Raw genomic sequence first — 14800 nt, 5'->3', positions numbered from 1 at the left:
CTCATTTTCCATTGCAAGGTCCAAACTTCGCTTTCACACGTTGTAGAGTGGGGATTACAATACTATCATCCAGTGACTTTACTTCCATGCTCACTTCTATATTAATTATCGTCACTGATTTTAACGAACCAACAGCTTTTCTTCCCTGCGGTACACTTTTAAGCATATCTTCCTCCAAATCTCCAGTCTTACTGATCACGCCACCCAAGTACTTAGGTGCACTCACATTTTCCATTTCCTCATACTATTCCAGCTTCACTTTGCATTCATTGACTTAATTTCTCTTGAAGACCCAAACGTTACCCTTTCCTACATTCGCCTGTTGATTCCTTTTCCTACATGCTATCCCAGACTCATTCACCAAGCCTTGTAGTTCCTCTTCGTCTTACATCTGCAAACAGAACAGGAAGTTTCCAAACGCTGCCCTATCTTATTAGGGCCGCTCCAGCATGCACTGTCCTACCTTGTATCTCTTTTATAACTTCATCCATATAATGTACACCCTGAACAACCATGGAGACGACACATCCCTGTTTCAATTCAACTTTCAGATAGAAAATTCACTCAGCTCACCATTCACACGTACCCCTAGTGCCTCCATACGGGTACACTACATGGTCGTCACGGCATTCAACAGCTTCCCATTTATAGTAATCCATATGTAATAACAAAAGATACTGGGGATTAAATGTAACAGCAAGATACGGTATATCGATTGAAAAATATATAGCGTAAGGGAGAAGTAGCGAAATATCACTGCGTTCTGTGGTATAGAGAGGCTTTCTCATGGGTAGCGCCGCGTAGTTTGTGAGCCCGCCCGGCGCGTGCCCCGCCGCCAGGGGCCCTGGGCTGCGCTGATTATGCTTATACACTACACCCGACACCCGCGCCTTTTGAAAACAGTTGATGACTTCGGAAAATATAGTGCCATAGTCCACAGCGCAGCTAAAATATAATGCCATGGCCCACTACTCATCTTATGCAAGCAGCATCGAAACAGCAAACTAAGTACAGTGTTCCAATTGCATTATTATGGTGGAGGCGAGGAGTGCGGGTGTTTCAATGTGGCGGCCAAAGTCACACGCTCGCTGCGGAGATAACCCCTCCATACTAGAGCTCATTGCGAAATACCCAAGGCCACTTAAATACGAATCTTCTATAAAACACATGAAAACCTCTCTGTTATAGCATATTTGGTGTACTATAATTACAATACTATTTTCAGATCTAATTTTGCTGGTTTGTGAAACGCGTTTTGTCTAAACGTATTAAAGCACCTCGGTTACATGAGTGTTGATTCAGAGTTCTTGGTTCACATATAATTTCAAGCAAAGTGCCAATAAAAAATCGTACATGAAAATATGCAGATAAATATGAAATGTGAGACAATAGTATAATTTCGTGTATATCCTTCTCATTAGAATGTACGATATGCTAAATTTACGAATGGCGACACTTGGCAGCTGATTTGCAATGGTAAATAAACAGAAATTGCCGCGAGATCGGAAGTCCGTAAGTATTTAGCGATTTATTCGAGGTGTGGAGTTTAAATCGTACAAAAGTATCATATGTGACAAGGTGGTATGATCAGGTACAAGTCTGAAGAATATACGGGAGCAAATGAATTAGTGTTGAAGAAAATTACTTGCCTAAAGGATTTACTGCCCAGAGTGAGGGTAGTGTCAAGTACAGTGGAGTCTCTTATCCGAAAATCATGGGACTTTCAGAGTTTCGTTTAATCGATTTTTTCGGATAAAAGACACTGTAATAATATGTAGGAAACAAGGGAACAGTACTGTACTCACCCATCACCCAGGGCTAGCGATGTCTAGCCCACCACCACCACCATCACCCCAAAAGCCACTTAGCCATCACCCAAACAATACACTGTAGTAACTACGTATGTAACTCCACTTTGTAACTAACAGAAACTGTCAAATGCACCACTAGTGTTAGTTTACGGTTGCGGAGCAACTGTAAACTAACGCTAGTGGCACGAAACAAGCCTGCCGTGTTTGAATTTTTGGATAGATTTCAGATTTTTGCAGTTAATCAAAATGAGAACGTTTTAGTAAAACTTATGGTTAATGGTATATTATGGTTAAAAAAATTTCAGATAAAAGAGACTCCACTGTAATAGGTACAGCATAGTTGTCGCTCAAAGTTAGAGTTGGATTGCGACTTTTCAGTTTTATTTTCTTTTACACTTTGGATTGCCTCTCTCCCCAAACCACTAAATCACAATGCCGTATTCTTGGTGTCAGTCAAAGGTAGTTTCAAAATGGTAAATATTCAGACAAAATAATTGGAATTCAAAAGTTATTGAAAGATAGTGGTGAAGCGATTCCAGCTGTTTTTATTAGAAACTTACATTCCTAAGGAAAATAATTTATTGATCTGGTATTACTCTAGTTTCAGCCAAAAACAGAATTACAGGATTTTGATCCATTTTTTTCAGTATTTGAGTTCTAGGACATTTTTCTTCAGTGGTATTTTTGTTGCAAATTATTTTTTTATTTTACTCCAGAAGGTTCGGTTTGGTTAGGTTAGGCTGTCTTCAAGAGTAAAACAAAAATAATTTGCAACGAAAATGCCTTAGAAGAAAAGTGTCTTAAAATTGTCAAAAATACTGAAAAAATGGGTCCATATCTCATAATTCTGTTTTTGGGTGAAACTATAGTTTTACCATTTTTTACCAAAGAGGCATGGCTTTTCCATATTTTCCATTGAAATGAGTCTTTCTTAGGTTACTTGTTATTTTTCCTGGATTATCATGACTATTGGGGGTTTTTATAAACTCACCTTTGACATCTATACTTGAGGATTTAGAATGCATAAATATTACGCCGACATCCACCAGTAGCTGGCCATATTTTATGTTGCTTATGCTCATTATTACATTTGAAAGCTGGTTGTCAAATGCAAGTTAGACTGGATTAGGTTTGGTTTGGTTAGGTATGATTAAATCATTTAAGTTTCCCATAACTATGACACAAGATACACTGGAACGTCCAGTTGGAGCGATGGTTTGTAAACAACGCGGCCAGTCGGAGAGATTGTTGGTAAATGCTGCTGCGGGCGACCTGGCTGCTTCCGTAAATACCCAAAAATAGGTATGTTTTGTTTTTTCCAGTCTATTCTTGCAGTCACAATTCAAGAGTTAACTATCTGTGTTGCATATGTACCAAAATTACTTATGGCACCTTGACGTCATGGGATTGTTATAATAAACAGTAAACTCTCAATTATCCTTTGCAATGCAGCCAGGTCCCATACTGGTTGAAGCAAAATGCCGGATATTGGATATCCAACGCAACATTCGGCTTTGAGCCGGATATTTTGATTCTATCCATCTCAGCCCCCTATCTTAAAAGCTTTACCATGAGTAAAAATTGAAATCTGAGCATACCCGGTATTGGTATAAAAACACTGCAGTAATGATACAGTACACTAATACAGTACTGCACATAGTCTACTAGCCTATTGTATGTACTCCCCAAGTGTTGGTTTATGAGCAAGACCTAGGAGTGACAATTCATAGATTACTGAGTCAGAGTACCCAGGTAGCCATAATAGTGACCAAGGCTAACCAAATTATGGGAGATATCAAGAGAACAGTAGACAACAGGAATATAACCAATATCATACGCTTATATAAGTCTCTGGTAAGACCGCATTTAGAGTACCGGTACTGTCAGCAGGCTTGGAGACCTTACAATCAGAAAGATGTAGATAATATAAAAAAGGTGCAAAGAAGAATGACAAGAATTGTAGACAGTATAAAGGAGGATCCCTATGAGATTAGATTGAAGAAGACTGGACTGATATCACTGGAGATGAGGAGATTACGAAGTGACCTAAATGAAGTTTTTAAGATAATAAAAGGTTTAGAAAGATTAAAGAAAGAATTCTTCATTATGGACCAGGAATAACAAGAGGGAACCTGCTCAAGATTTTCAAACAAAGACCACGACAATATGAGGAAATTCTGCTTTTCAAGTAGAGTGGTGGACGAGTGGAATAATCTGACAGGCGAAGCCGTAATGGGTAATACAGTGAACAGTTTTAAGGCCAGAATTGACCCACTATTTAGGCAAGTAGGGGGGCTATATATGAGCCAGCGCAGGCTTACTGCCCCGATCCTGAACTGACCACCTCATTGAAACTAGCTTTGGGGTGGCCATGGTAAACTAATGGTATCGATGGGGAGAATCAGCACTGGGGGGTTTATACTCATATACAGTACAGTACACATACACCACAGGGGTAGTTTAACAGTCACAATAGAGCACTAGGACATGAGCACTGACAGGCCATTAGCTTTGCAATACAATAAGTACAGTACGGTAGCTTGAATATAAGGTGCCACAGAGGTAGTCAAATCACTAGGGTTACTGCCGCATGGCCAGAAGAGTGGAAGTGCACAGGCATGTCTTGACTTTACGACATCCACAGGTGAGAATGAGAGCGTGGCGGTATTCTTGGTACATGGGATAAAGCTACACCTGCGACGGATTCTAATTGACTGGCGCATAGCGGGCGTTTTGATTGTCTCCCAAGTTTTGGGACTTCCCCTGGTGCCAGCTGGCTACCGCTTACAAGCCAGTTGAGACCCATCAATGCTGGATATTGCATTGGACCACCAGTGAAGTCATGTTTCAGCACTGGATGTTGCATAAAAATTGCCGGATATTGCTTTAGCAGAGCTGAGATAGCTGTGCTGGATATTGTGATGACAGATAAGTAAGAATTTACTGTAGGTGGAATTGCCATGCCCTTTTGGTAAAGAATTACCAGTAATTTTAGTACTGGCTTAGGCCTTGGTACATCACAGGTAATTGACATTTTATTAAAGAAGAAAAAAACTAAGAGAATAAAATATGTCTAATTTTTAATCATGGAGAAAACTTCCTGAATGCCCATGACGGCATGTTAATTGCTGATCCTGCCAGCCAGACATGATGTCAGTGCACCAGAGAAGCCCTGATGATTATAATCTGAGGACATGTGGTATTTCCAAAGTTCTGAAAGGAATGAAGTGTTGACTGGATTTTTTTTTTTTTTTTTTTTTTTTTTTTTTAAAGCATAAATTGTGGGCATTTTTTAATGTTTGTTTTTAAAATTTTTCAGAAATAAATGTTACATTATTGTACTTTAAACTGGGTATGTCTTAGATTTTACCAAATATGAAGTGTTTTAATTAAATTGACAAACATTATTTTGCTAACCTGTTCATTTGTATTGTTTGTAAAGCATCTAACATGTTTTTGTGCCTTGGCCTTTGTCACCTAATGGCAGCCATCCTTGCTGTTTGATCTCTGGCAGCCTTCCTATTCAGTCCCTTAGTCTTGACGTCACACTCTATGACCTTTCCCCAGGTCATTTTCAGTCTGCCTTTCACAACCCAAACCCTGATGTTCACACTTCTCACTTACTGCACCCAATTGTCATCCTCTGTCTTCTCCACATGCCCAGTCTGCCCTTCCTCATTACAGCACCAATACGCTCCAGTCCTATCCTTTATCTCAACTCTTCAGTTGTAAACCTAGCCTCCCTCCTGGCCTTGCATCCAAGGATGCACTTACATCCATCTAATCATTGTCATTTCTGTATGTTTGAGCCTATGAATATTCTTTTCCTGCACTGCCCAGGTCTTACTACCATGCAGCATTACCATACACTCCTAACATGTGCTGCATGTAAAGATCTGATAGCATGGAGGGAGAGCCCTCTCAATGTCAGGAGAGGCAACAGCTCTCTGAACTTCCTTCAGTCACTCCTTATCCTAACAATGGAGCTAGTTCCAGCCCCACCTCCAGTACAAAACATGTCCCCCAAATAACAAAACTCTTCCATACATTCAAGAGGCTCACCAGCAAGATCAATCCTTTCATGCCATACAGTCGCTTTGTTGTCTCCCCGACACACTGCACGCAGGAAATCAGCATTATCAGCAGTCACCCTCTAATACCACTACATCTCTTATGTATCCACAAATCACAAATACTGCACAAATGGAGTTACTTCCCACACCCTTTTGGCAAACTGCACGTGGCCACACTCCGTCTGCTTTGACATTACTGCCACAAACCATAGATATCGTGACTTGTATTTTATCCACACTCTTGTACCCCGTTCTATCTCTCCACTTCCTAAATCTTTCCTCTACCTCCCTTTCATTTTCTTCAGTCAATCACAAGTTACCAGCCTACAATACTAGGTGCTTCCCTAAAGTTCCCAAAATCTGATTAAAAAAGAGAAAAAAATTTATGTCAAGTCCTAATCACCACCTTTCCCTTCAAAGTAGTCTCCTTGGACATGAGACATCAATCCCAGTGCTTCGTCTTTGATCAGAATGTGTTGTGGAAGTCCATGAACATTAGCTTGTGTAGGACCTTGCGCGATTTTCTCCTGGATCTCCTCTGTGGTGCCAAATCTTAGTCCTTTCAGCTGGTTTTTCATTTTCGGAAGGGGAAAAAGTACAGGAGGCCACTTCTGGTGAATGCGGGGATTGTGGGACAACTGGGGTGTTTTTTGTTGCCCAAAACAAAAAGGGTTGCTTGGGTGGACGTATTGTCGTGGTGAAGCACTCATTCGTTTGTGTGTCTCTTGTCTGGACATATTTACCTCACATCACCAGACAAAATGTGTTCGTAAGTTCCATAGGATAGGCTAACAGTATCACAAATATCATGGATTTTCCTTCTGCGATCTTCGGGGATGAGTGCACGAACTTTGGCCATATTGTCAGGAGTTGAACTGATGGAAGGGCGACCAGAACGTGCATCGTCATATGTTGACATTCATCTGCTGTATTTTTGAAATGCATAAACAAGTCATAGGTTTGTGTAACCCCAAAGCATTATCACCAGATGCATATTTTAGCATTTTATTGTTTTCTTGGTGGTAGGTGCGGGCGTCCACCACCCACTCACTCGATGTAGTGCCGCTCTCGGTTGTCTGCCCTTTCCTCTCTTCCTTCTTTCCTTCCTTCCTGTTCTGGTTTTATTTCCTTCACTCTTTCCTCTTCCTTACACCTATGGGTGACTACATTCCCTCTTCTGTCTGTCTTTCCTTCATTCTTTCTTCTTCCATCTGCCTGTGGGTGACGCTACAGTGAGTGACAAGCCAAAATGTTTTCTGTACACCAGGAAACAATTTACTGTGCTGGGTGGTAACTATGTAACCAGATTTTGGCGCCTGTCGGTTTAGTGGATAATTACAGCACTCCAGTTCGTGCAGGTTTATATCCAAGGGGTGGATGGGGTTTATTGCTTATGTAATGCCGCTTAGGGATGAGTAAGGTTAGTCACTCTCATCTTAATGTCAGGACCAACTTGCCTAGCCCCGGGCTCTTGCACTCCTCATGGGGCGACGTAGAATTGGATGATGAGTGAATGAATGAATAAGAGGAATGAAAGGGAGAAGTAGTAAGAGAGAGGGGCAGACACAAAAATAAGTTATAGAGGTAAAGGAAGAAGTAGGCAGCACCACATCATGTGTGAATGATAGTTGCCATTGCCTGCTACAAGGGCCACCAAATAAAAAAAAATAATAAAAGCCTGAAATGAACTTCTGAGGCTTGATACAGTAGTGGGTGCATAGTTGTGTACCATATCTTGTAAATTCATAGTCATTTCTTTCATATCAACCAGCATTATTCACATTACAGTATTGTACTGGATTCATTGTACATACACATTCCTGTATTGCTCATTTTTATATAGGTAAGTATTTCTGATACTTGTGTATTGCACATTGTTAATGATACATAATTACTGTTGTAAATTAAGTATTGGTATTGTACTTTCCAGGATGATACAAAAGGATGAACATCAAATCCAGTGCTTCATCGGGGACTGAGATCCGAAGATTTTTATTTTCTGATATTCCGGAGGAGTCACAGGTGGTGTACAAGAAGATAGTTGAAGCACTTGGAGGCATTGTTGAGTCCACCGCCAAAAATTTCTTTACCCCAAATTGCACTCATGTCGTCGCCAAAACTTTTACTAACACAGAAAAGGTTCTTTGTGCATTGGCAGGAGGTAAGATACATTTTATAATGCTTTTTTCTCCTTGTAGGAAGTGGAGAATGTGAATGCCTTCAAATATTTTGGTAGTATGATGAGTAAGGATGAAGTTTAGAAGAAGAAGTACATATGAAAGTGTAGAGCAGGGAAGTAAGATTTCAGGATCATGGAGAGCAGTGATAAGGAAGAGGAGAGTAAGCATGGGGGTAAAAGAGTTGCTGCATAACAGAATTGTGATCCCCACTCTAACATATGGAAGTGAAGTTTGGACTTTTATGGAAAGACAAGAGTAAGAGCAGTGGAAATGAGTTGTCTGAGAAAAGCTGTGGAGGTATATGGAGAGGCAAAAAGCCAAATGAGGAAGTGAAGGAGCATTGTGGTTCTGATGTGGATATCATAGAAAACAGTAGGAGAGATATTTTGGAGCTGGTTTGGCGCTGTGGAGATGATGATGAATGAATGTATGCTTAGGAGAGTGTATGTGAATAAGGTGAAGGGGGGAAGGGGGTCCGAGGAGGGAGACCAAGGATGAGATGGAGGGATGGGGTGGAGAGGTATATGGGAGAGGAGGGTGTGAGTTGGAGAGAGAGCAACCAGATGGCAGAGGACAGGGTGATGTGGAGCTGATTTGTTTGTGGCCACTTCTTACGGGATTAAGGCATCTGGCAAAATATTCTGTACATAGTTAGTATAGGTAGTATACTCTGTAGATAATATTATGGTAGTCCATTTCTTTGCCGTTTTTACCAGATAGTGAAGAGCTCTTTTTAATTGTTGTGAACTCTGGCTCATATGCTTGTGAACCTAGTGGAGCAAGAAAACCAGACACTTCAGCCAGGTGCACCCAGATATTATTGTTTTTGTTGAAGGATTGTGTTGAAAGAGAGAGATGCATGAGTAAGTATGTTGTGGTGTGAGGGGCCGCATTTCAGTGAGGACAAGTGGATTGTTTTGAATTTGTACAGTGTTTTGTGTTGGTACTGGAACAGGGAAGGACAATGACAACATTGTAATCTGGTTAGGCGCACTAGTGTGTCTCTGGGAAGGGGAGTATCTTAGGAATGATTGGCTGATGATGGTTATGAAGGATGCTGTCTGGCTAGAAAATCTGGAGAGCAGTGGTGGCTCTGTGTATTTGTGATTATGTTTGGTATGTGTAGTGATGGATGGAAGAGAACTATGTTGCATTCTGTGTTATGCTGGAAAGTTGTTCATTTTATGTTTCTCTGCGATATGGGTGGTACAGCATAAAGTGGATCCTGTGCTGATGGGGTGGATCCTGTGCTGAAGCTTTATATTGGGCACCTCTCATTGGCCCTTGTTGATTGCATTCATTTCTTGGCACAGATGATCCATGGTTTTGTAGCTATATTGTGTTATTGTTTTAAAGCTTTGGATTGTGTGTTTTGGATCTTTTCTTGTTTGGAACAGTTAAGGCCCAGTGTGGCTGGTATATTTTATTGTTGTTCAGATGACCTTTATATAGACTGTGCAGTGATTCCTCAGCTTTCTGAAGGTAGGGCTTGTGAGAGATTTCAAGGAATAGAATTTAATAGATTCCTTCTGGACTGATGTTGCCTCTGTGTTGAAAAAGTCATAAGTGAATCAGGAATTTGGGATGTCTCTGTAATGTGAGTGACTGGTTAGATGAGGTGCCTTGAGGGTGTTTAATATTTTTAATATTCATGACGGACTGGAGTTACGGGAGTGATAGTTAACTTCGTTGACAAATTATATAATCATTCTAGTAGCATAAGCCAGTGTTTTAATAAGTGTATTGCTGGAGCTAGCCATTTGCAGCAGGTATAGTAGCTGGTATTCTCCTTCAGCAGGGAGGAAAGTATGTGTTAGCTTTGTAGTATTGTGTACTGTATTTTCAGCTGTCACCCTCATTGTAAGTAACCAAATTGATCAGGATCTCAAGTGCCTGATAGTATTTGCCCAGGTTATATGAAGTCAAATATTGATTATTTTTATTATGGTACTGAATCACTAGCCATTCAGATGTCTGAAGAGAAACTCAGACTGTTTTGAGAGAGTTATTTTTTTGGGGGGAGGTGTAGGGGGTGTCACCCCTTAGGAGTAAACTATTGGTTTAGGAAAGTGACATTAGATTTTAAGATTATTAACTTACTTATTTGTTTTACCAGGAAAATGGGTTCTGTGTGCAGACTATTTGAGTGATTCCTCTAAGGTGGGTCACTGGATTGATGAGAGGATGTATGAATTGCCAGACCATGAAGAGGTGGCACGATACTGTCGCCTTTACCGGTCAAAGTTCAAGGAGGGTTTCTATTCGGGCAAAACCATATACATCAAGTTGTCCAACCAAGGCATTACAAAATCCTTTCGCAAGTGAGTGGGCTAATGTTTTGTCATTTATAAACGTGGCTTAGCATAAAGACCAGTTTTAGCTTTCCAGGTGAAAACTTGTGCTTATCATGCAGGCACTCCCACCTCAGGGGAGAAAGAAAGAATGAAAGAAAAAAAAAAGCATTCATTGGTTTCCATTGTAGTTTGTTTTGGTTGTGTTTTGGGTACAGGTAGTGTTTGAGTGGTTAAAATTGAAGCAGTGGGTGATGCTTGTAGCTTCCATCAGCATTATAGGTAACGTATCACGAATTGTAACAATGTGCCAATTATATACTGGTATTGAATTACAAATTACTGTTCATCCATCCATCCATCATCCAATCCTACGTTGCCCCATGAGGAGCATAGGAACCCTGGGCTAGGCAAGTTGGTCCAGACATTTAAAATGAGAATGACCAGCCTCACTCATCCCTGAGTGGCATAACGTGAGCAATAAACCCCAACTACCCCTTGGATTTAAATCTACACTGGTTCAGTGTGATTGGAGAGCCTTAATTACCCACAAAACAACCAGGTGCCATAAAATGGTTATTTGGTTACCACCCAACATAGCAAATGGTTTCCTAGTGTACAGGAAACCATTTAGCTTGTCACTAAGTGTAGAGTCACCCATAGGCAGAAGTAAAAGGAAAGAATGACAGAAGACAAGTACGGTAACTTAAAGTACAGTAATCCCACCAGCGTCCTTCCTAAGAACCCCCACCTCAACCTTCTGCTGCCAGGTCTCCTATCAGTACTCTAGATGATGCTAGCTCTCCAGCCAAATTGCTTCTGACAAGAGCCACTCATGGCTACCTTTTGATATTTTGTCTCCTGAGGGAGGCACTGTTGGAGGAGAGGCACTTGTAAGCCACCTGAGGCAAATGCAGCAGTGAAGGATGCTGTCAGTTTATTCCACAATTTCTGCAATGAAGCCATGTCATACCTTGTGGAAGTCAGTAGCAGTGTCCCAGTCACTCACAAAGGAAGTCAATGTGTGGATCTTTGGCCAGACAGTCATGCTGTCAGTTCATTCCACAGTTTCTGCAAATGAAGGTTCCTTGTTGTCCCTTGTGGAAGTCGGTAGCAGTGCCCCAGCCATCGTGAAGGAAGCCCTGTGTGGATCTTTGACCAGGCAGCCATGCTCTTTGACCAAGAGTCCTCAGCGGAGCTCACCATTTCTTCTCCATCCCATCCCCAAGCTTTATTAACCCCTAAAACGCGGATCGTCGCGTTTGCGACGCTCGGCCAAAAGGACAGGACGGCGGGTCGTCGCGTTTTCGATTTTAGTAAATTTTGAATAACCGTGGGCAAGCAGGCTCCAGCTGGTTTTGTCTATCAGTACCACCACTCTCTAGCTACAACTAGCATACTTTACCTTTGTACTACTGACCTCAGTTGTTGCCAAATATCACGTTTTCCCCCCGTCCACCCCCCACCACGGCCCGGCCAGCCTGGCTGTGATACTTGGCAGCGCTCTGAGCACTCAGAACTGTAAATCTGCGATCTCCTCTCACAAGCAGTTTATGCTACTAGGAAACGCTTGTTTCCCCAGTTGTAACACTAGCTTTTTTTCTCACGGTTTGCCTCTGTTTAGCGTCAGTTTACTGCAGGCTTTCAAAGTGAGATTATGGCGAGTTCTAGCTCTTCCCAGTCAGTGCAAGCGGCCGACAGGAACGAGAATAAAGTGGCGGACGTAAGGCAGAATAAAGAGCGCGCCGTGGTGATCTTTTGGGAAGTAATATGATTGAAAATAATGTAGTATACATGTTTTTAGCTGTGAAAATGGAAATGTTTGTTGAGTGACAGGAAGACCGCCGCCACAGTGCATGTCGGCCGTATGCTTCGTTGATTTTAGCCTTATTTTCAGTGCTTATTGTACAAATACGGATTCCTAACTACCTTTACGTTGTAGTATAAAGTTTACTGTGACAGAATGAGGCTGTGGTAGAGGGGAAACCGGGTTGCTGGAGGTGTGAAAGTGAAGATTTGGTTACCCAACTTTGCAAGTCTCCACAAGTCCTTGGGTAGTCCATGAAGGCTCAACACCTGTCTCTGGAGAAAGGTGAATGTAAGTACTATCTGCCATACCAAGTATAATGTTCTAGGGTTAATCTCTGATTTTTGGCGAATATTTTCCTACAGGTGCTCAGACCGCGATACAACCCCGCCACTCGGGGGGGATCGACTGTACACAGCCGCGTTTTAGGGGTTAAACCTTCCAGTGCCATCTTTCATCATTAACCCTTACTGCTTAAGTGCTGTCTCGTAGGGTTGAATACAAGGAGGCCTTGAACATCAGCACTGAGTATGAGCAGGCGAATACCTGAATCAGGATGGAGTTTTACTTTTAACCTCGTTATTAATGTTGTGTTATAATTATTATTATTTTGTATATGTGTGTGTGTGTGTGTGTGTGTGTGTGTGTGTGTGTGTGTGTGTGTGTGTGTGTGTGCTGCTACTAGATGATTTTATTCAGTCCAGGAAGTCATTTGTGGATACCAACAATCTACCCGTATTTTACTGTACAATACAGTGTAACCTTCAGATCACATATGAAAGAGACAGATAAAAAAAAACATGACTGGTGAATAACTTCTGGTTTCTCAAGGCCCAAAGGATCACTTATTTCATGGTATCAAAATTCATATCTCATATGCATTACTCATCCTTGGGGGCTACGCCTCCTCTATTTTCACAGCGCCTCACCTTGTGGAAGAACCCTATTCCTATCTGGTAAGGTGCTGTCTGTCACAGGCTGCATGCTTGTGATTGTTGTTACTCTTCTGATGTCGCTGGTGTCGAGCAACAACAATTGACAGTACACATTTACAGTACAAATTTGCAGCACAAATGATATGGAAAGTTGACAGAGTTCAGAACACATTCCAGACCTACAGTGAAGAATTTTTGTTCATACACCCACAGAGTACGGTACTTAGTATATATCAGCATATGTGTCTGTCTGTCATTCAGTCCCTTATTATGCCATCAGGAGTGTAGTGGCTTGGGGCTATAGTCCTTCCAAAATATCCAGATCGTGTAGGTGTTGTCCCTCATGGGAGTTCCCCTACGTGCGACGTTGCCACAGTTTCTACGGGGCCAATTATCAGATTAGAGACAAGGGTTAACCCTCACTCCCAGCTCACTACCTCTCTCCCCAACTCTCTCTCTCTGGATATAAAATCAACATTTTATGAAGATTTATTTCTGTAAAAAGTCTATATGGTTTTATGAACTATTAGAATTTGAGAAAAAATCTCCTGACTATGTCTGTCTGTCTGTCTCTCTCTCTCTCTCTCTCTTTCTCTCCATATAAAATCTACAGTTTTTGGAGATTTATTTCTTTATAAAATCTGTACGGTTTTATGAATTATTATGATTTGAGGAAAAGCTTGTATCTTTGATGGTGGTCAGAGAGGAAGTGACCTGCGGATTGACACCTGACCTACTGTCACTGACTCGCCTACAAGCGTGACAGTGGTGGACAGCAACGTTGCCAAGTGTTGTGATATTTATGAAGTGACCTGCGGATTAATACCTGACCTACCCTCACTGACTCACCTACAAGCATGACAGTGGTGGACAGCAACGTTGCCAAGTGTTGTGATATTTATAAAAAGTCATTGTTAGTATTAAAAACAGTAGGCATTTTCTTAAACTATATAGCCTTATTATATATATATATATATATATATATATATATATATATATATATATATAAAATAAGGCTATATAGTTTAAGAAAATGCCTACTGTTTTTAATACTAACAATGACTTTATATATATATATATATATATATATATATATATATATATATATACGGTAGAACCTCTCTCATTCGGACTATATGGGGGGAAGGGTTGTCCGAATTAGCAGATTGTCCGGACCATCAGGGTAATCTAGAAAAATAAATAAATTAATTAACTGTAATATTTGGAATAAAAATAAAACTTATGTAGGCAAAAAATACATTGTCATCTTTGGCATATTGATAATGCCCATATTGGCAAGAAGCTAATGTTTGATGTACAAGTAAAGTACATTTAAGTACAAAAAATAACCTACAGTAATCATTAAACACTGCAGAATATTCTGACCCATTTTTGTGTAAGCAAATTCCTCCTTTTAACACTTTTATTCATTGCAGAAGCTACACTTGCATTAAGGGGCATGGTAAGGAGGATTAACTTTTGAAATACAGCATAAAAATATAAATGGTTGGTGAACTAGTTGATGGAACGAATGCTAGTGTGTGTTTAAACAGGCGCCCATGTTGCGACCTAGCGTGATCTGAGACTAAACGAATGACGGATCGCTTTCTGCGCCGATACTGAAAATGACTTTAGATATATATATATATATATATATTATAGATATATATATATAAATATATATTATATATATATATATATAT

The 14800-nt window shown here is 40.7% G+C and overlaps 1 protein-coding gene across 1 annotated transcript in view; it reads left to right on the top strand.

Annotated features, from left to right (window-relative positions):
• The first annotated feature begins 1488 nt into the window (after positions 1-1488).
• LOC145416939 (uncharacterized) overlaps positions 1489-14800 on the top strand; it is a 194041-nt gene continuing 180729 nt past the window's right edge. The window contains exons 1-3 of the mRNA XM_080285794.1: positions 1489-1512; positions 7815-8045; positions 10181-10385. Coding sequence (XP_080141920.1) covers positions 7829-8045; positions 10181-10385 — 422 coding nt within the window. The 5' untranslated portion in view covers positions 1489-1512; positions 7815-7828. The remainder of the gene's footprint in view (positions 1513-7814; positions 8046-10180; positions 10386-14800) is intronic.

The sequence above is a fragment of the Coenobita brevimanus genome, chromosome 108 (assembly GCF_032717465.1).
Source record: "Coenobita brevimanus isolate Jiangsu-jjx chromosome 108, ASM3271746v2, whole genome shotgun sequence".
Classification (NCBI taxonomy): domain Eukaryota; kingdom Metazoa; phylum Arthropoda; class Malacostraca; order Decapoda; family Coenobitidae; genus Coenobita; species Coenobita brevimanus.
The sequence above is the reverse complement of the archived record's forward strand: the minus strand, read 5'-3'. Positions and strand labels throughout refer to the sequence as shown.